This window comes from Macaca fascicularis, chromosome 6, assembly GCF_037993035.2.
Source record: "Macaca fascicularis isolate 582-1 chromosome 6, T2T-MFA8v1.1".
NCBI classification, from domain to species: Eukaryota; Metazoa; Chordata; class Mammalia; order Primates; family Cercopithecidae; genus Macaca; species Macaca fascicularis.
This window is the reverse complement of record NC_088380.1, coordinates 17,414,515-17,436,794: the sequence shown is the minus strand read 5'-3', so window position 1 is coordinate 17,436,794 and position 22,280 is coordinate 17,414,515. Positions and strand designations below refer to the sequence as shown.

General features: G+C 42.1%; 1 protein-coding gene across 5 annotated transcripts in view; it reads left to right on the top strand.

Moving 5' to 3' along the window:
* MYO10 (myosin X) overlaps positions 1–22,280 on the top strand; it is a 274,170-nt gene that overhangs the window by 165,927 nt on the left and 85,963 nt on the right. For all 5 annotated transcript variants that reach the window (XM_065546109.1, XM_073993164.1, XM_015451227.4 and 2 more), the window contains 10 exons: positions 3,238–3,367; positions 6,067–6,185; positions 7,902–8,048; positions 8,537–8,637; positions 8,749–8,815; positions 9,685–9,777; positions 10,206–10,274; positions 10,770–10,852; positions 14,319–14,427; positions 17,862–17,942. In XM_065546109.1, the coding sequence (XP_065402181.1) occupies positions 3,238–3,367; positions 6,067–6,185; positions 7,902–8,048; positions 8,537–8,637; positions 8,749–8,815; positions 9,685–9,777; positions 10,206–10,274; positions 10,770–10,852; positions 14,319–14,427; positions 17,862–17,942 (999 nt within the window). The remainder of the gene's footprint in view (positions 1–3,237; positions 3,368–6,066; positions 6,186–7,901; positions 8,049–8,536; positions 8,638–8,748; positions 8,816–9,684; positions 9,778–10,205; positions 10,275–10,769; positions 10,853–14,318; positions 14,428–17,861; positions 17,943–22,280) is intronic.

The following is a 22,280-nucleotide window of genomic DNA, read 5'->3' as shown; positions in this document are numbered from 1 at the left end:
TCTTTAAAAAGTATACAATAGGCTGGGCGTAGTGGCTGACACCTGTAATCCCGGCACTTTGGGAGGCCAAGGCGGGCAGATCACCTGAGGTCAGGAGTTCAAGACCAGCCTGACCAACATGGAGAAACCCTGTCTCTATTAAATATACAAAATTAGCCAGGTGTGGTGGTACACGCCTGTAATCCCAGCTACTCGGGAGGCTGAGGCAGGAGAATCACTTGAACCTGGAAGGCGGAGATTGCGGTGAGCCGGGATCGCACTATTGCACTCCAGCCAGGGCAACAAGAGTGAAACTCCATCTCAAAAAAAAAAAAGTATGCAATATTTATATAACTTACTATATTTAACTTGTCTAATTGTAGAATAATTAGAATTATTTTTCTGTGAAAGTGTTATTAAGGTAACACTGTAGTGAATATTTTCTAAAGGTTTTTTTTCTGCTCTTGAAATTTTCCTTGAAGCAAATTTCCAGCATTGAAATTATTGGAGATTATATCGATTTCTTTTTTATGTCTTTATAAAGTAACAGAGTTGGGTCAATAATAATAATAATGATAATAATAATAATAATAAGTTCCTGGCTGGGCACAGTCAGTGGCTCATGCCTGTAATGCCAGCACTTTGGGAGACCTAGGTGGGCAGATTGCTTGAGCGCAGGAGTTTGAGACAGGCTTGGGCAACATGGCGAAACCCTGTCTCTCCTAAAAATACAAAAATTTAGCCAGGTGTGTTGGTGTGCACCTGTTGTCCCAGCTACTCAGGAGGCTGAGGTGGGAGAATCACCTGAGCCCGGGAAGTCAAGGCTGCAGTGAGCCTTGATCACACTGCTGCCCGCCAGTACAGGTGACGGGGGTGAGACCCTGTATCAAAATAGTAATAAATAATTATAGTAAGTTCCTAGATTTGAGTCAGTTGGGCCGGACTTTGAATTTAGGTTGTGCGACCCTGAGAAAGTTATTTTTCTCCTCTGAACCTTTGTTGTTGGTTTTTCTCTCAGATATGAAAATTCTAATATTATATACATATTATATAGTTAGGACAATTCTGTCAGATAATCATGTTGTTTTCCAAAAAGATTATACTATTTTATAGTACTAACAACCATTGTATAAATGTCTCTTTTCTACTAATCTTTATCATTCTGAAATTTTTTGCTAATTTGACAGAACTGATCTCATATTTACCTTAATTTGTACATGTTCGACTTCTAGGAAGGAAAACAGTACCCTGGATTTGCATTTGTCCCTTTTTTTGTCACTCATGTATATGTCAGTGGATCTTTTAATTCTTTCCCTCTCCATTGTTGGTCTTTTTTTTTTTTTTTCCTGGCATTATTGCATTTTCTTTATAAAGAAATTAATCTTGGCCTTGCGTGGTGGTTCACGCCTATAATCCCAGCACTTTGGGAAGCCAAGGTGGGCAGATCACTTGAGGTTGGGAGTTCGAGATCAGCCTGACCAACATGGAGAAACCTCGTATCTACTAAAAATACAAAAATTAGCCAGACGTGGTGGCGCATGCCTGTAATCCCAGCTACTTAGGAGGCTAAAGCAGGAGAATCGCTTGAACCTGGGAGGCATAGGGTGCGGTGAGCTGAGATCATGCCACTGCACCCCAGGCTGGGCGAAACAGTGAAACTCTGTCTGAAAAAAAAAAAAAAAAAAAAGGAAAAGAAATTGAACTTTTTGCAGTGTTAAATCTCCAGTTGTTTCCTTTTGTAATTTCTGTTGCTTCAGAGTGGTGCGTGGTTTCCTTCTTCCCACTCTCCTATGGTCCTTGTGTGGGTCCAAGTTCTTTTTGTAGGTCATTTTCATCGATATTGCCAACAAATCTGCCCCCCGGTTGGTGTGTATGTGTGTCTGGTTTTCTTTTCCTTTTTAATGGCTTTTTTTGGTCACAAGAATACAGCTCCTCGGTCACAATAGAAAATTAGCAAATCTTAGATATGATTCAGAAAACCCGTGGTTTCAGTTGTTTAGATACTTGTTGTTGTCACAGATTCCTGTAAGTGCTGGTTTATTTTTATTTTTCCCCGAGCAGCATCATGTTAACTTCCACTTAGTATCCTCAGGCCAAGATAAGACCATACAAAATCCTTTGGAGAAATTAAAAATAGAGACATGATGAGTGCCTAAGGAAGACAAGTCCACATCTGTTTAGATTTTCCATCAGCATTTATTTAATTTTTTTTTTTTTTTAAGAGACAGAGTCTTAACTCTGTTACCCAGGCTCCCAGGCTGGAGTACACATGCGGTCATAGCTCACTGTAACCTTGACCTCTTGGGTTCATGCAATACTCCTGCCTCAGCCAAGCCACGAGCTGGGACTGCAGGTATGCACCAACACACCTGGCTAATTTTTTTAAATTCTTGGCTTGGCATGGTGGCTCACGCCTGTAAACCCAGCACTTTGGAAGGCCAAGGTGGGAGGATTGCTTGAGGCCAGGAGTTCGAGACCAGCCTGGCCAACATAGTGAGACCCCCATCTCTACAAAAAAAAAAAACAAAAAACAGAAAAACACCCCCTTTCCAAGTACTCCCTCTCCACATTTTTACATCTAAAGAAAATAACAGAATTTTCATCCACTCTGATAACTGTACAAAAAACTATTTCTTTATTATTGTCATGACTCTGACTGCCTGAAGTAATTCTTTTGTAGCATATATAGAAGACTTGTATGTAAGGCAGACACTATGTTTATTTCATTGATTATCTCTGAACATACTATAGTTATCTTCCTCCTTTTATGTGTACTATGTAAAGTCCTCATCGTTTTAAAAGTGAGTTATTATGGGCCGGGTGCGGTGGCTCCCGCCTGTAATCCCAGAACTTTGGGAAGCGAAGGTGAGTGGATCACTTGAAATCAGGAGTCCGAGACCAATGTGGTGAAACCCAGTCTCTACTAAAAATGCAAAAAAAAAAAAAAAAAAAAAAAAAAACTAGCTAGGCATGGTGGCACACACCTGTAATCCCAGCTACTCTGGAGGCTGAGGCACGAGAATCGCTCGAACCTGGAAGGTGGAGGTTGCAGTGAGCCGAGATTGTGCCCCTGCACTCCAGCCTGGGTGACAGAGCAAGACTCTGTCTCAAAACAAAAAAACAAGTGAGTGGTTATGCATCTATTTTTTTTTCCCTGCCTTTTCAATAACACATAGTAATTTTATATCATCAGGGGTATTCTACATTTTCTTCAGTGGGAAAAACAACATAAAACTAAATACATTTATTTTCTTCTAGACGGCAATGGACGTGATGCAGTTCAGCAAGGAGGAAGTTCGGGAAGTGTCCAGGCTGCTTGCTGGTATACTGCATCTTGGGAACATAGAATTTATCACTGCTGGTGGGGCGCAGGTTTCCTTCAAAACAGGTAAGATTATGCCTGCCTGCCCTCCTCTCTCCCTTTGTTCCCCATAGGAAACTTAAACCTAAATTATTGACTGTCTAGCCTTTTAGAGAGAAAATTCTGGCCAGCTGCGGTGGCTCTTGCCTGTAACCCCAGCACTTTGCGAGGTGGAGGCGGGCAGATTGCTTGAGCCCAGGAAATCGAGACCAGTCTGGGGCAATGTGGCTAAACCCCATCTCTACCAAAAATACAAAAATTAGCCAGGCATGATGCTGCACCCCTGTAGTCCCAGCTGCTTGGGAGGCTGAGGTGGGAGGATCACCTGAGACTCTGCAGGTGGAAGCTGCAGTGAGCTGAGATGATGCCTCTGCACTCCAGTCTGGGTGACAGAGTGAGATCTTGTCTCTAAAAAAAAAAAAAAAAAAAAGAGAAAATGTTCTGACTCCTTGAATAGAAAGCTACAGAACGTTAATTTTATCAGATATGAAGTGTCGGTTAAGAAAGGCTCAGAGTGTATGAAAAGTTACTAGTCAATTGGGATAGTGGCCGTGTTCTCTATTTAAAAAGAAGGAAGACGAGTCAAATATGTGGAAATATGAGCAACCAGGAATCAACATAGGAAAGTGTTGAGAGTCAGGTGGCATCGTCGTGTTGAGTGCCAGTGTGGTAGAATGGTTAAGACCCTTTGTTTTGCAAGCCAGGATGCTGGGTTCATAGCCCTTCCCTGCTTCATGCTGTTTCCTGTGTTATTTATCCCCTGAACACTCGTGACTTCTCACCTGTACAGTGTCTCAGAGATTTGCTGTCAAGATAAAATGAGTTAACATATAGCTATGTCAGTTGTCATTTTGCTTGAGTGATTTATGTATTACTTTTTAAAACTTTTCTGATGGAAGCAATAGATGAGGTCATGGAAGCTGGAAATTAGATGAGTTCAAGTTCAAAGTGGTTCTAGAGGAGACCAGTACTGTAGGCCAGTAATTCTCAAGTGTCTGGTTCCACCCAGTACCTCTTAATATTCTCAAAAATCATAGAACCCCAGAGAGCTTTTGTTTATGTGGGTTGTATCTGTTGATGTTGACCACATTAAAAGTTAAAACTTTTTGGCTGGGCACAGTGGCTCATGCCTGTAATCCTAGCAATTTGGGAGGATGAGGCAGGTGGATCACTTGAGGTCAGGAGTTCGAGACCAACCTGGCCAACATGGTGAAACCCCGTCTCTACTAAAAATACAAAAATTAGCCAGGCGTGGTGGTGTGTGCCTGTAATCCCAGCTACTTGGGGAGACTGAGGCATGAGAGTCTCTTGAACCCAGGAGGTGGAGGTTGCAGTGAGCAAAGATCACACCAGTATACTATAGCCTGGGTGACAGAGCGAGACTCCGTCTCAAAAAAAAAAAAAAAAAAAAAAAAAAAGTTAAAATGAGATGTTTAAAAAATATTCTTTATTCAATTAAAAAGAACAATAAACCCATTGTATACTAAAATAAATATTCTATTTTTATTTAAAAGACTTTTCCAAATCAGAAAACAGTAAAGATAGTCACATTATCTTATCTTTTTGCAAATTTCTTTTATGTCTGACATATTGAAAGACAGTTGGGGGCTGGGCACAGTGGCTCATGCCTGTAATCCCAAAACTTTGGGAGGCCGAGGTAGGTGGATCATCTAAGGTCAGGAGTTTGAGACCAGCCAGGCCGACAGGGTGAAACCCATCTCTACTAAAAATACAAAAATTAGCCAAGCATGGTGGCGGGCACCTGTAATCCTAGCTACTCGGGAGGCTGAGGCAAGAGAATCGCTTGAACCCAGGAGGCGGAGGTTGCAGTGAGCCGAGATCACACCACTCCACTCCAGCATGGGAGACAAAGCAAGACTCTATCTCAAACAAACAAACAAACAAACAAACAAAAACCATCTCCACTAAAAATATGAAAATTAGCCAGGCGTTGTGGCAGGTGCCTATAATCTCAGCTACTCAGGAGGCTGAGGCAAGAGAATTGCTTGAACCCAGGAGGCGGAGGTTGCGGTGAGCTGAGATCACGCCACTCCACTCCAGCCTGGGAGACAAAGCAAGACTCTATCTCAAAAAAAAAAAAAAAAAAAAAAAAAAGACAGTCTGGTTGTCATATCTGCATTTAATTGGTTGAGATACCTCATGTTGTGTAGCCTTTGGAATACTCTTCTGTATACTGGGGAAAGAATTAGAGTGAAAAGAGCTGATAACATTTTACTGTTATTAATGAAAGTAGTAGGCCGGGCATGGAGGCTAAGGCAGGCGGATCACTTGAGGTCAGGAGTTCAAGACCAGTCTAGCCAACATGGTGAAACCCTGTCTCTACTGAAAATACTCAGGAGGCTGAGACAGGAGAATCATTTGAACCCAGGATGCAGAGGTTGCAGTGAGCCGAAATCGTGCCACCGTACTCCAGCCTGGGCTATAGAGTGAGACTCCATCTCAAAAAAAAAGGAAGTAGTTGCAAACCTCTGACAGGATCTTGGGGACACCCATGGGATTCCCAGACCACACTTCGTCCAAGCACGAGGCTCTATGCTACTAACCTAGGATTCACTAAGGGAGTGAATAATTTAGCAATAACATGCAGTCTCTAAACTCTGCCTGAGGGATTCAGGAGCGTTCTCTGCGTTAAGGTATCGCTCAGCCTGGGTTAGCTTCTCAGGGGCGATCGGTTCATTCACCTTTGTCTTATTCTCTGTTTGCAGCTTTGGGCAGATCTGCAGAGTTACTTGGGCTGGACCCAACACAGCTCACAGATGCTCTGACCCAGAGATCAATGTTCCTCAGGGGAGAAGAGATCCTCACGCCTCTCAATGTTCAACAGGTACACACGCTTTGCCATCCGATCCTGCCTTATTACACACTCCTGGGTTTTCAGATCCATAGGTTTGATTCAAATATGTAACTATAATAACAGTTATATTGTAACTATAATGTATTAATAACTGTTCAAATGACTTTGGTTCATGATCAAAATAAAGAAGATACCCGAGGATTGGGAATAGACAAAGCTATTGAATTGCTGTCTAATTGTGTAAAACAACATCTGATTATTGTTTAACAGGATGGGTCGAATGCAGATTGCCTGACTTTGAACTTGACCCACTTGCTACTGTCTGCTCTTGGGAAATTTAGTCACTATGCCTCAGTTTCCTCCGCTATAAGACAAGGATAATTATACCTAATTCATAGGATTTTTGTAAGACTAAAAACAACAAATATATGCTGAGCATTTAATGTCTGGTATGGAGTAAGCACTAAATAAACATTACCTACAACAGGCCGGGCGCGGTGGCTCAAGCCTGTAATCCCAGCACTTTGGGAGGCCGAGACGGGCGGATCATGAGGTCAGGAGATCGAGACCATCCTGGCTAATACGGTGAAACCCCGTCTCTACTAAAAAATACAAAAAACTAGCCGGGCGAAGTGGCGGGTGCCTGTAGTCCCAGCTACTCGGGAGGCTGAGGCAGGAGAATGGCGTGAACCCGAGAGGAGGAGCTTGCAGTGAGCTGAGATCCGGCCACTGCACTCCAGCCTGGGTGACAGAGCAAGACTCCGTCTCAAAAAAAAAAAAAAAAAAAAAATTACCTACAACAATAATGTATTATGATGAAGACAGTATAATAATATGTTTTATTTATTTTTGCCTCTGCTGCTGCCTTGAGCAAATGTATATGTGCTAGCTCTTTGTATTAGGGTTCTCTTAGAGGGACAGAATTAATATGATTGATTGATTGATAGATAGATAGGTAGAAAGGGGAGTTTATTAAGTATTAACTTACACGATCAGAAGGTCCCACAATAGGCCCCCTCTGCAAGCTGAGGAGCAAGAAGAGCCAGTCTGAGTCCCAAAATTGCAGAACTTGGAGTCTGATGTTCTAGGGCAGGAAGTGTCCAGCACCGGAGAAAGATGTAGGCTGGGAGGCTGGGCCAATCTCACCTTTTCACATTTTTCTGCCTGCTTTATTTTCACTGGAAGCTGATTAGATTTTGCCCACCAGATTAAGGGTGGATGTGGCTTCCCTTAACCCACTGACTCAGATGTCACCCACACAGACACACCCAGGATTAATACTTTGTATCCTGCAATCAAGTTGAAACTCAGTATTAACCATCACACTCTTCTAATATGTTTTTAATTGGATAAATAAAAATGCTGACCATATTATGAAGAAAAACTTTGTAAATACAAAGTATAATAGAAAATCAGAAAATTTTAAAAAAGAGCTCACATCTTAATTATTGTTTTAAACCTGCTAACATTTGTACCCGTATATATGGTTTAGATTCTTTTGTGTAATTCAGCATAGCAAGTTGAGTTTGGAATCCTGGTATTTAATCTTAACAGAAAGGAAATATGTGAGCTCCAGTTTATCGTTTCTTTAGATATCTGTCCTTTCCTAGATGGTATCGATTGACTTCACACTGGAGGGCCAGATGCTATGCTAGTCTTGTGTGTGTCTCTCGAGTGGGGCGGGGATGGCCTTGCCTATCTGGGTGCCAGGGTCAGCTGAGTCTGTGCCGCTTCCTCTCCCCACAGGCAGTAGACAGCAGGGACTCCCTGGCCATGGCTCTGTATGCGTGCTGCTTTGAGTGGGTGATCAAAAAGATCAACAGCAGGATCAAAGGCAAAGAGGACTTCAAGTCTATTGGCATCCTTGACATCTTTGGATTTGAAAACTTTGAGGTAGACTTACTAACAGTGCAGCACATGACTTCTCTTCTGTCCATGATTAGCTGCTGTTGAGCAAATCTCTGTAAGCAAACTCTCTTTTGTTTTTTTTTCCGGAGGAGTCTCACTCTGTCTCCCAGGCTGGGGTGCAGTGGTGTGATCTCAGCTCACTGCAACTTCCACCTCCTGGTTCAAGTGATTCTCCCATCTCAGCCTCCCAAGTAGCTGAGATTACAGGTGCCTATCACCACGGGCCGCTAGTTTTTTTGTATTTTCGGTAGAGATGGGGTTGCACCATGTTGGTCAGGCTGGTCTCTGACTGCCGACCTCAGGTGATCTGCCTACCTCGGCCTCCCAAAGTGCTAGGATTATAGGCGTGAGCCACGGTGCCAGGCAACAAGCACTGATATTTTTCTCTGCAGATCTTTGGTTTGTCTTTTCTTCACCTTTCCATGTAATCGTGAGTGCGCTAAAGATACTTATTGAATGCTTTTCCCCCTTAGGTTAATCACTTTGAACAGTTCAATATAAACTATGCAAATGAGAAACTTCAGGAATACTTCAACAAGCATATTTTTTCTTTAGAACAACTAGAATATAGCCGGTAAGCACTCATAGAATTCCATTTCCATTTTTTTTTTTAAAGCAGCAACTAGATGAGATAGTTTTGAAGCTAAGTTTTCATTTAACTTGGCTATTTAAAATCTTCCTACAGGGAAGGATTAGTGTGGGAAGATATTGACTGGATAGACAATGGAGAATGCCTGGACTTGATTGAGAAGGTAATGTATTTTTGAAGACTGGTTGCAGTCCCAAGGGGGTCCAGCTGGTCTGATTCATATTTATGGGAACAAAATAACGTGCACGAACATGCACATCAAAGATGTGAATGTTTAGAACACAATGGACTGTTTGGAAACCTAAATGTAAATGTGCAAGGTTGAATTTAAATACTTGGCCGCTTCAAACCTATTGTCTCATTGAACTCAGTATTTTAGAATCAGCAGTGTGTGAACTGGCTTCCCTTAGATTTTAAGGCAGAAGCAAAACCTTGCCAGTACCAATATAGATTTGCCAGTTGTAAAAGTTTTATCCACAGGAGTAGAAGTTTTATCCACAGAATTGCAATGGGTTCAATTTTTTTTTTTAAGATTTACATAGAACTTAATTGGTTTTCTCTATAGTGTATCATTATGGATTTTCCAATCAAGAAATTACCATGCCTTTTCTTTTAACCACTCATTTGATAAAGAGTAGAGAAGAGCTCTCAAAATAGTTTGGGATGCACACATTCAACTTTTTTTCTTTTTTTTTTCTTTCTGAGACGGAGTTTCACTCTGTCGCCCAGCCTGGAGTACAGTGGCACAATCTTGGCTCTCTGCAACCTCTGTCTCCCAGGTTCAAGTGATTCTCCTGCCTCAGCCTCCCCAGTAGCTGGGATTACAGGTGTGCCTACCATACCCAGTTAATTTTTTTGTATTTTTAGTAGAAACAGGGTTTCACTGTGTTGGCCAGGCTGGTCTTAAACTCCTGACCTCAAATGATCTGCCTGTCTTGGCCTCCCAAAGGGCTGGGATTACAGACATGAGCTACCACGCACCCAGCCACATTCAACTTTTAATTCATTTCTTCTTTTTCTTCTTTCTTCTAGAAACTTGGCCTCCTAGCCCTTATCAATGAAGAAAGCCATTTTCCTCAAGCCACAGACAGCACCTTACTGGAGAAGCTACACAGTCAGCATGCTGTATGTAGAAACCTGCAATTCTTAATCACATCGAAGTAGCACATCTGTGGGTTGGGGTTACGAACCAGACATGTCAGTCCACTGGCCCAACTGTGCTTCCCACGTTGAACTTTTATTCTCAAACCAAAGATGTTCTCCTGTTACCAGAACTAAACTGAAATAAGCAAAAGGGTTAGATTTGGGGCTACTTGTCAGAATGCCGAAGCTTATTTAGAGAACATAAAATTGTTAATCTATTACAATGACACAGTTGAGAGTTAACATGGTTTTTATAAAGTGCACCATATGCCGTGTCCTGAAACGCAGATCCATGGCAAGTTTGGAAAGATTTTCACTGTCTGTTGTATTTAGTGTTCTCTGGAAGTCAAGGGAAATCAGTGAGTGAAATAAGGCATTGTATTTTTATTTCTATTTTTTTTTTTTTTTAGAATAACCACTTTTATGTGAAGCCCAGAGTTGCAGTTAACAATTTTGGAGTGAAGCACTATGCTGGAGAGGTAACTTTTTATTAAGATACCTATTGATATTCGCCTGTTTGATAGTCAGAGAAAACAGTAGTTTCAGAACCAATTGTGAATTTATTGGGCTTGGTATGGTGGCTCACGTGAGCCTATAGTCCCAGTACTTTGGGAGGCTGAGTCAGGAGGGTCACTTGAGGACTGGAGTTTGAGACCAGTCTGGGCACCGTAGATATAAAAAATATCTACAAGATATTTTATAAAAAGTTAGCCTGGCATGGTGACACATCTGTTGTCCTAGCTGTTCTGGAGGCCGAGGTGGGAGGATTGCTTGGGCATAGGAATTAGAGGCTGCATGAGCCATGATCACGTCACTGCACTTCAGCCTGGGAAATAGAGCAAGACCCTGTCTCTTAAAAACTAAATAAATACATTTATTGGAATGATTTCTTTTTGTGGATCTTTCAGGGAGGTTGCTTATGACCTGAAACTATTCTTTCAATAGTTTTCTCCCCTCTTATTTCTTAAAACTAGGTGCAATATGATGTCCGAGGTATCTTGGAGAAGAACAGAGATACATTTCGAGATGACCTTCTCAATTTGCTAAGAGAAAGCCGGTATGTCAGTCTTCTCCCTGAGAAGTCCTTAGCAAGTAAATGAATATTTGTGTAAATGCTTTTAATTCACAAATATAGAACAAATTGCTGTTATGTAAGAAACTTAATATTGTTTTCCCCAGGTAATATTTCATCAACGAAATAACTCAAAAGTATAACATAATAATACAAGCAAGGTCGGGCACGGTGGCTCACGCCTGTAATCCTAGTACTTTGGGATGTCAAGGTGGGCAAATCATCTGAGGTCAGGAGTTTGAGACCAGCCTGGCTAACATAGAGAAACCCCATCTCTACTGAAAACACAAAAATTAGTCAAGCATGGTGTCAGGCACCTGTAATCCCAGCTACTTGGGAGGCTGAAACAGGAGAATTGCTTTAACGTGGGAGGTGGAGGTTGCAGTGACCCAAGATTGTGCCGTTGCAGTCCAGCCTGGGTGACAAGGGTGAAACTCTGTCTCAAAAAAAAAAAATTAATAATAATAATAATAATACAGGCAGGATTGGTGCAGTGGCTCATACCTGTAATATTGCAGCACTTTGGGAGGCCGAGGCAGACGGATCACAAGGTCAGGAGATCGAGACCATCCTGGCTAACATGGTGAAACCCCGTCTCTACTAAAAATACAAAAAATTAGCTGGGCATAGTGGCAGGCGCCTGCAGTCCCAGCTACTCAGGAGGCTGAGGCAGGAGAATGGCATGAACCTGGGACTCCGTCTCAAAAAAAAAAAAAAAAAAAAAAATACAAGCAATGACTGCCGTTTAGTGAGGTACTGAAATAAACCAACCTCAGAGGCATAAGTAATGTACTGTTATTAATCCTCTTTTATGCAGATGAGGAAACTGAGGCTTGGAGCAGTTAAAGCTGTTAAGTGACTTCCCCAAGACCTCTCAACTGGTAACCAGTGAGCCATCAATTCCAGTTTTGATCTGGTCTGGTTGGCTTGAGAGCCTAAGATCTTAAGCAGTGTGACCTGCTTTCTTCATGGGGAGCTTAGAGCTGTGTGGTTGATTTCAGCCTTGGTTTATGGACTCCTGTGTCTCTAGTTAGTAAAATATGCCTTAATTCAGCTATAAGTATAAATTTATTACATATTCATTTATTCATTCATGAATTATAAATTTTCACCATTAAATCAATAAAGAAAACACACAGAAACTTTCAGTGATTAGTTTAGCTATTTGTATATTTTAGACCAGGAAGTGTCCTATTTTGTTTTTGTTTTTTTTTTTTTGAGATGGAGTCTGCTTTGTGGCCCAGGCTGGAGTGCAGTGGCGCAATCTCAGCTCACTGCAAGCTCCGCCTCCCGGATTCACGCCATTCTCCTGCCTCAGCCTTCTGAGTAGCTGGGACTACAGGCGCCCGCCTCCACGCCCGGCTAATTTTTTTGTATTTTTAGTAGAGACGGGGTTTCACCATGTTAGCCAGGATGGTCTCGATCTCCTGACCTCGTGATCCACCTGCCTCAGACTCCCAAAGTGCTGGGATTACAGGCATGAGCCACCACGCCTGGCAGAAGTGTCGTATTTTTAGGAGGCTTTGTAAGAGAGAAAGAGTTTAGGGAAAAAACCGTCACCTGAAAGCTTTCAGCACCTGTGTTGGATCTGATGGGAATCTGTAACAAAAACACATTTTTAATATCTAAGGAAGGAAAGTAGCAAAAAAGTTTAAAAGCTGTACTACTTTTTGAAATGTAAATACTAGATGGCCACCTGTCACTTAGATAGAAATGAATTGGGACAAAGGGAGCCCATATAAGGTAGTATCAGCCTAGAAACTCAGAATTTGAAACATTTGATCTTCAAACTTATTTTAACTCTTCTGTGTGAGGAATCGCTATTTACAACATTGTTAGCTATTTTATTTTTAGGTGAGTTTTTACACCTGTAAAAATGATGGGTGTTTAAAAAACACCATAGCATGCTGTCAAAGCAGTTTCTTAGTTTAATGCGATTTAATGCAATACGTTTAAATAAAAGCCCTGTATTGATGTTAAGTAGAGGCAGTTTGTCGAGGTGAAAAGATTGCAGGCCTGGAGACCAGCGAGGTGGGGTTTCACCAGCTGCCTCAGTGCTAGCATGAAGCAGTTTTCTGAGGGGTAAAGAACTTCCTGTCTCGACCCCAGGTTTCCCTTTACAAACCGAGGAGCTGGGCCTGTTCGCTTGCGTCACTCGCTTTCACCTTTGACATCTGTGACATATTAATGGAACCAAAGCTTTTCTCCAAAGACCTCAAAGCACAGTTAGAGAACTTCAAAGAGTAAGCATTAAAGAGAACCCGAGAACAAAAATGAAAAAGGTTGGGGCGAAGCAAGAAGCGACCAGGGAAAGGTCTAATATTGCCGCTTTTGGGGAGACAGATGCTCAGAAGTCTTCCCTGACTGTCTTGGCAACAGTGAAGCCACTAACCCCGCCAGCTCCGTAGCCCATGATACCTTCCATGCAAGGAAGATTAAAAAATTCTTGAAGGTTGGGTGTCGTGGCTCACGCCTATAATCCTAGCACTTTGGGAGGCCAAGGCGGGTGGATCACCTGAGGTCAGGAGTTTCAAGACCAGCCTGGCCAACATGGTGAAACCCCGTCTTCTACTACAAAATAAAAAAATTAGCCAGGCGTGATGACAGGCGCCTGGAATCCCAGCTACTCAGAAGGCTGAAATAGGAGAATCGCTGGAACCCGGGAGGCAGAGGTTGCAGAGCTGAGATCGCACCACTGCACCCCAGCCTGGGTGAAAAAGCGAAATTCTGTCTAAAAAAAAAAAATTATTGGGAAGCTTTTCACTTTTACCTTGTTAATAGTAGCAATGGATTTTACAGAACTTTTTGATAATAACTAACATCAACATATATGATATCCCAGGTACCATGCTTTCTACCTTTTACATACATGTTCCCCCTTTCATTCTCACCCTGGCATTAGGGGATAAATTCAAAAATTACTTCCATTTTCCAGATGGAAAAATTGAGGCTAAGAGAGAGATGAAACATCTTGCCCAACCAACACAGCTAGGAAGTGGGGGAGACAGGATTTGAACCATTGCTTGCCTCACCCTGTAATTAGTGTTCCCCAGGGGCACCTTTCCATCCGTTAACTGCTTCAATCTTTGCAACACTGCAAGATGGGCAAAACAAAATATCTCGCTTTTGCAGGTGAGGAGACCGAGGCTACAGAGGCTTCCATGGCATTCCAGAAAGCACAGAGCTCCTAAGTGGGATTCCATCCTTTGTCACTGTCATGCCAGTCCCCTTCTCTGCCACACTCTCATCTCTGACACTGCCATGTGTTTTCAGTGCCTAAAGCTCTTTGGCAGGGGTTGGTTTGAAATCTTCAGAAGCTGTCTTAGTTCTTCCAGGCCTAGGGTGTATTACTTTAAATTATCATTGGGAAAGGGCACCATTAATTACAGTCATCTTGCACCTAATAATGGGTGTGTGCGCCTCACTGTCATCCTGCTCTTGCCTCACACAGATTTGACTTTATCTACGATCTTTTTGAACATGTTTCAAGCCGCAACAACCAGGATACCTTGAAATGTGGAAGCAAACATCGGCGGCCTACAGTCAGCTCCCAGTTCAAGGTTCGTTTTCACTGCTGGCTTAGAGGAATCCATCATCACTGTGCTTTTAAGAATTGAAAAGAGAGGGGGAGGGGGGAGGGATTGCATTGGGAGTTATACCTGATGTAAATGACGAGTTGATGGGTGCTGACGAGTTGATGGGTGCAGCATGCCAACATGGCACAAGTATACATATGTAACAAACCTATACGTTATGCACATGTACCCTAGAACTTAAACTATAATAATAATAAAGAAAAAAAAAGAATTGAAAAGAGGATTTGGGTGTATGTGAGGTCTATGAGAATATTTAATTTTGTTTCCTTTTATATCATGCTTTTAAACCAGATAGTGCTTTAGAAATAAAATAGAGTTTTGACTCACGCCTGTAATCTTGGCACTTTGGGAGGCCGAGATGGGCAGATCACCTGAGCTCAGGGGTTCAAAACCAGCCGGGGCAACATGGTGAAATCCTGTCTCTACAAAAAATACAAAAATTATGTGGGCACGGTGGCGCATGCCTGTGGTCCCAGCTACTCAGGAGGCTGAGGTGGGAGGATTGCCTGAGCCTGGGAGATCAAGGTTGCAGCGAACTGTGATTGCACCACTGCACTCCAGCCTGGGTGACAGAGTAAGACATAGACTCTGTCTAAAAAAAAGAAAAAGGAAATAAAATAGACTTTTTCTCTGAGTCAGATAAAAACATGTAGATCCTTTTTTAGAAAATAAATGGCTACTTCTTCTAAGCTTTTGAAATAGGTACCTTCTTAAGGCCATTTGGGACCACTCTGATTTGTATGTAGAGGCTCATGTGGAAATGGGATATATTTCTTCTCATATGTGGATATTTTTTCCCCTGGTTAGATAAGATTGATGTCAATCAATCTTGTTCTAGGCTCTTAATCTTCCAGCAGAGGTGTTCATTTTTCTTTTTCTAGAAGGCCAGTTTTGCCAGGACTTCTGGGAAAGCTTTTTTTTTTTCGTGTGTGTGTGTGTGTGTGTGTGTGTGTGTGTGTGTGTGTGTGTGTCTGTCTGTCTGTGTGTGTGTGTGTGTGTGTGTGTCTGTCTGTGTGTGTGTGTGTGTGTGTGTGTGTGTGTGTGTCAGGGTCTTGTTCTGTCATCCAGACTGGAGTGCAGTGGTATAATCGCGCCTCACTGCAGCCTCAAACTCCCAGGCTCAAGTGATTCTCCCCGCTCAGCGTCCTGAGTAGCTGGCACTACAGCTGTGTAAGCCACTACACCTGGCTTTTTTTTTTTTTTTTTTTTTTTTTTTGAGAAAGTCTCGCTTGGCCACCCAGGCTGGAGTGCAGTGGTGCCATCTCGGCTAACTGCAAGCTCCGCCTCCCGGGTCCACGCCATTCTCCTGCCTCTGCCTCCCAAGTAGCTGGGACTACAGGCACCTGCCGCCACGCCTGGCTAATTTTTTGCATTTTTAGTAGAGACGGGGTTTCACCGTGTTAGCCAGGATGGTCTCCATCTCCTGACCTCGTGATCCGCCTGCCTCGGCCTCCCAAAGTGCTGGGATTACAGGCGTGAGCCACCGCACCTGGCCCTTTTTTTTTTTTTTTCTTTTTAAGATGGAGTCTCATTCTGTCACCCAGGCTGGAATGCAATGGCACGATCTTGGCTCACTGCAACCTCTACCGCCCAGATTCAAGCGATTCTTCTGCCTCAGCCTCCCAAGCAGCTGGGACTAGAGGCACACGCCACCATGCCTGGCTAATATTTTATACCTGGCTAATTTGTTAGATGTTTTACCGAGATGGGGTCTTACTATGTTGCCCAGGCTGATCTCGAAAATCTGGCCTCCAGCGATCCTTCTGCCTTAGCCTCCCAAAGTGCTGGAATTACACATGTGAGCCACTGCACCCAGCCTTGGAAAGTTTTTGAAATGTTTGAGACTTTAAACTGGACTAGCAATGAAGGAAATGGAAAAGGGTGGGTGAGTTTTCAAGGTGCAGGTGAAGGCAGGAGAAGAGCCCAGGCACAGAGATGCAAGTCCTGTCTCTGGGGACTGTCAACAGACAATAGAATACCAGCTGGACGGGACACCTCGTGAGAATTTAAGTTGGTATCAGAATATGAAGGGCTGTGAATGTCAGGATGTTTTGTCCTGGGAGAAATTTAAAAGTTTTCTGGAAAAGTGAGTAATCCATGTAGTGTTTAGACAGTTCAGTTTTCTTCAACAAGGTTACGAGAAGAAAAAAGAGAGTTGGAGGGAAAGCCAGTGGATTAAAAGAGAATTAAAAGATGCATCAACCAACTACAATGAATGGACCATATTTGCATTTTGATGCAAAAGAACAAACCTTTTAAAATGTATGGGCTGGCCACGGTGACACATGCCTGTAATCCCAGCACTTTAGGAGGCTTAGATGGAAAGATTGCTTGAGTCGCGCAGTTCGAGACCAGCCTGGGCAACGTAGCAAGGCCTCATCTCTACAAAAAAATTAAAAAGTTAGTCGGGCATGGTGGCATGCCCTTGTAGTCCTAGCTACTCCGGAGTCTGAGGTAGGAGAATCGCTTGAGTCTGGGAGGTTGAAGCTGCAGTGAGCTGTGATCGTGCCACTGCACTGCAGCCTGGGTGACAGAGTGAGACCCTGTTTCAATAAAATAAATAAAATTTTTAAAAATCATAAAATTTGAAACAGTTGAGCATTTTAATATGAAATGTGAGACCACTGCACATTTTAATGTTAGTTTAAGGAATTAATGTCAAATCTCTTCAGGTGTGATGATACTGTGGTTACACAGTGCTTTAAAGTGTTTAGCCTTTAATCCTACATGCTGAAATGCTGATGGATGAAATCATATCATGTCTGGGATTTGCTTTTCCACAGGGGTGGGTATAGTATGTATGGATCAGGTGAAATGAGATTAGCCCTGAGCTGAAGCTGGTAATGAGAACTCATTGTATGCTTCTGTCTGCTTTGGTAAGTGTTAAAAACTCTGAAAAAACAAAACAAAAAAACAGTTGGAAAAGAAAGTATTAAAGATTGATCTGGAGTCTGTAAGTCTGGTGATTTGAAGGTAAGAGTGAGAGACTGTGGCTCAGAGGCCAGTGAAGTGCTGGCATAGACTGTCATTTCAATGGGACTAATGAATTGGGAAGAATAATGACAGTGGAAGAGTGGCTATTTCTCAGTTTTTCTGTACTAAACATTGAAATATCCTAGGATGATTTTTGTTTGTTGACAGAATGGTTTATTAAAATTGTACCATTTCAAAGGAAGTGATAAATGAGTTTGGTGTGTTATCGAATAATTTCAATTAATACATTGACTCAATATCTTTATATTAGAATGACAATTAAAAAATGAAAACCTCTCAGTTATTACTCCTATGATTTATATTGTGTTTTTAAAATTCTTGTTTCTAAGTGCCTAGAGTACTGAGAAATTTAAAGAATGACATAATAAGAGACTAAATCAACATATACTTTTTCTTTCTAATAGGACTCACTGCATTCCTTAATGGCAACGCTAAGCTCCTCTAATCCTTTCTTTGTTCGCTGTATCAAGCCAAACATGCAGAAGGTAAGATTGATGTCAGTCCTAGGCTGGGATCTGTCTCAAGGGACACAGCCTCCTGGGGTGGTTACTCACAGATTTGGTTTCTCCAAAGTCCTTTCATTGTAAATGGTTGGAAATGGATATGACATTATTATAACTTGACATTAAATGAAAAAGTGCCCTTTGTCCCTTGGGCCTGTTAGTCTGCTTTTGAGTGATGTTATTAAGCTTTAGGGACATCTATTTTAAAAGGAAACATTGTGAAGCCTTTACTTCTTTTTTTTTTTTTTTAGCATTTGGTTTAAAATTCTTGGGAAAAGTTCCAGAGTGTAACACACCTTTTTAGAGGAAATATTTGATGTGTGGTGGCAGATTTTTTAAAGTTTTTGTTTGTCTTTCTTTCTTTCCTTTTTTGCTTTATTGTTATTTTAAACATGATGAAGAGGCATTAAGTAGTAATGCTAGATTTTAAGTACTTTAAATAGTTGATTATAACTAATTAGAAGATACTTTAAAGGTTGTCATAAGTATTAATGTCTTGTCTCTTTGATTTTAACTTTTTAATTTCATAATCCAATTAGAAAGAATGTGAGTTTAAAAAGGAAAAGCTACCTAAACAAAGAAACTATAGTGTTACATATATGCAGTCGCCAAATCCACCGCTAATTAGGTAGCTTGTCTTAAAGTATTGTTAATACATTTAAATTACTTTGATTCAGCAAACAGCCTCTTAGGAATGCTTACTTGAGAAAACACCTACAAAATTGTAATTTTAAGAACTCCTAATGTTAAAGAACTAGATGCCATCCTCATAAGGTTTAAGGTGAAAAGTCTGATCTGAACTGTTTCCCGTGAGATTATATTCTGGTAACTCGACTGATGCTGGATCTTATTTTTTATATTGTCAACCAATTGCCTTGGCTTAATATTACATGAATTCCTGATTTATAGCTTAAAGATGTATGCTTATAAGAACCGCAGTAGCTAGGCGCAGTGGCTCACGCCTGTAATCCCAGCACTTTGGGAGGTCGAGGGGGGCAGATCACATGAGATCAGGAGTTTGGAGACCAGCCTGGCCAACATGGTGAAACCCTATCTGTACTAAAAATACAAAAATTAGCTAGGCATGGTGGCACACACCTGTAATCCCAGCTACTCAGGAGGCTGAGGCACAAGAATCACTTGAACCCAGGAGGTGGAGGTTGCAGTGAGCCAAGATCCGCTGCTGCACTCCAGCCTGGGAGACAGAGCCAGACTCTGTTTCCAAAAAAAAAAAAAAAAAAGAATAAAAAGAACCACAATGTTGTATTACCTGTTTTCTAGAGAGGCAAAATCGGACATCTCTTTAAGAGAAAGTAACCTGTTCATTTTGTTACCTTACTGGGAGGTATGATGGTGAGAATTTGGTGTTTGTGTGATCTGAAGTGACAAAGTGGTTTTCTGTAGAATATCTGTGCTGACTTTACGTGGATGGTTCTGGTAGTTTAAAAAGTAACCCGTCTTTCCATTTTTCAAATGTATGTCAAAATATTTAAGGTTATCACCAAAAAAAATTGCGATATAAACAAATGCATAGCTTTTTTGGGGATATAATGTAGGAAATTAATGTGAGAACATCTCTCTGTTTATAACACTATGTCATGTAGCTGGTTTATATTCTACTTGGTTTGCTTTGTACCCTCTGGTGGGCAGTGTTTACCAGACAGTAGAAGTGGGCTTTGGTTTTTGATGTAGACTCCCAGGAGTTGCTCGGTTTCTGATGGTGTTCTCTCCCCTTTTTACAATAAGGATGATAGGGCCATATTTCATCTTTCAAACATGCAAGATTGTTTCTCAATTTAAAGTCTTGACATCCTGGCTAACACGATGAAACCCCGTCTCTACTAAAAAATACAAAAAACTAGCCAGGCGAGGTGGCGGGCGCCTGTAGTCCCAGCTACTTGGGAGGCTGAGGTGGGAGAATGGCATAAACCCGGGAGGCGGAGCTTGCAGTGAGCTGAGATGGGGCCACTGCACTCCAGCCTGGGTGACAGAGCGAGACCCCGTCTCAAAAAAAAAAAAAAAAAAAAAAAAGGTCTTGGGTGTTTGGCTGGGTGTGGTGGCTCACGCCTGTAATCCCAACACTTAGGGAGGCTAGGAGGTGGGTGGATGACTTGAGGTCAGAAGTTTGAGACCAGCCTGGCCAACGTGGTGAAACCCTGTTTCTACTAAAAAGACAAAAGTTAGCCAGGCATGGTGGCATATGTCTGTAGTCCCAGCTACTTGGGAGGCTGAGGCAGGAGAATTGCTTGAACCCAGGAGGCAGAGACTGCAGTGAGCTGAAATCGCACCACTGCACTCCAGCCTGTGGGACAGAGCAAGACTCGGTTTCAAAAATAAAAATTAAAAAATAAAGTATTGGTTGCTGGGATGCATCTCACAGTTTCTGGTGAGCCATAGTCTAATTGGAAGCTTTTTTGCCATTCTTTGTGGTGTGAAACAGTTTTATAATCATAGGCATCTTAAATTCCCGCCCTGGCAGTGCTATAATAAAGATAGAAACTCCAGTTTGAAATACTCAGTCCCCAGTGTTTCTGTTTTCTCTCTTAGATGGCACAGAGTTAGTTTTTCCTTCGAATTGTACTAGCTTTTGAAATTAGGCCTGCTTGGAAGCAGTTCAGCCAGAATGTTGCAGAACCGACCTTATTTTTCCATACTGAGATTTGATAGTACCTAGTTGCTTTGGATTTTGCATTTAGAAAATGAACTAACTCAACCTCAGGTTTGCATTTGTATTGGCTCACTTTACATATGGCAGACACTAATTAATAACGCCCCAGTGATAGGCTATAGAAACCTTTCAGAGAATGTCTTGGTGCCCTTTTAAAGGCACTCAGAAGGCTGGGGGCGGTGGCTCATGCCTGTAATCCCAGCACTTTGGGAGGCCAAGGTGAGTGGAATTGGAGACCAGCCTGACCAACATGGTGAAACCTCATCTCTACTCAAAAACAAAAATTAGCCAGGTTTGATGGCACATGCCTGTAATCCTAGCTACTCGGGAGGCTGAGGCAGGAGAATTGCCTGAACCTGGGAGGCGAAGGTTGCCATGAGCCGAGATCGCGCCGTTGCACTCCAGCCTGGGCAATGAAGTGAGACTCCATCTCAAAAAAATGAAAAAAATAAAGGCACTCAGCAAGTGAAGACAGAGGCACAAGAGCTGACTTGTCTGAGGCCTAAAATGTAGGTGTGATGGTAAATGGAGACGCTAATTTGATTATGGCAATATAGCTATGGCTCGATTAGCATTCATTTGGTACCATTGGAAATATTGAACTGTCACTGCCTATTATGTTCTGTGACATGTATGCAAATGACCTTTATTTAGAGTTCCTTATACGTTTTTTGTTTAATCCAAAGATAAGAGTCTTCTAGAAATTTAACAGGAAAAATCTTGCCTTCTTCCTCTCCAGAGATGGGGAAATGTGTATTTTCAGTGTGAAGGGATGAGACAGTTTCTCCTCACCTCATTTTCCTCTCCAGTCACAGTCCACCAAAGGACTTGGGAGGTTGTATTCAAATATGTGTGTATTTAGGTATTTTGTGCATTATTCAGAAGCAAGGAGCGTGGGTTTTAGCAAATATAGAAGTTTTTGTTTTGTTTTGTTTTGTTTGAGACAGAGTTTTGCTCGTTGCCAGGGCTGGAGTGCAGTGGCGCGATCTTGGCTCACTGCAACCTCCACCTCCCGGGTTCAAGCAATTCTCCTGCCTCAGCCTCCTGAGTAGCTGGGATTACAGGCATGCACTACCATGCCCGGCTAATTTTGTATGTTTAGTGGAGATGGGGTTTCTCCGTGTTGGTCAGGCTGGTCTCAAACAGGGAGGAGAGCCAGCCGGACATGTTCCAAGAGGTGATCTTGGAACCTCAGGTGATCTGCCTGCCTCAGCCTCCCAAAGTGCTGGGATTACAGGTGTGAGCCACTGAGCCTGGCCAGAAGTATTTTTTTAATGTGTGTTATATCATAAAGACATAATAACGGCAGCTGTAAAGTCCATAACCTAGAGACCTGTAGCATTAGAACAACAGAAACACCTGTAGCTGCTTTTGTGCCTTCAGGAGTAGATTCAAGACTCCCACATTCGCCGGGCTAGTGGGAGCGTAGCCCCTTTACCCACAGTGGCTATTAGGACAGGCTGCCTCTCCTCCTTGCAAAGTGTTTGAACCCCAGAACGTGCATCTGGGGCTAAAGAATCTAGAAATCCTTTGTGAGCTTTTGTTTCGATTGTTAATTTTTTTTTTAATTTGGGTTTTCTATGTATTGTTTTGAAAAACAGGTGCAAAGAAGGAGTGTATAACTCAAATGCTGAATGCATATGTCAATGCTT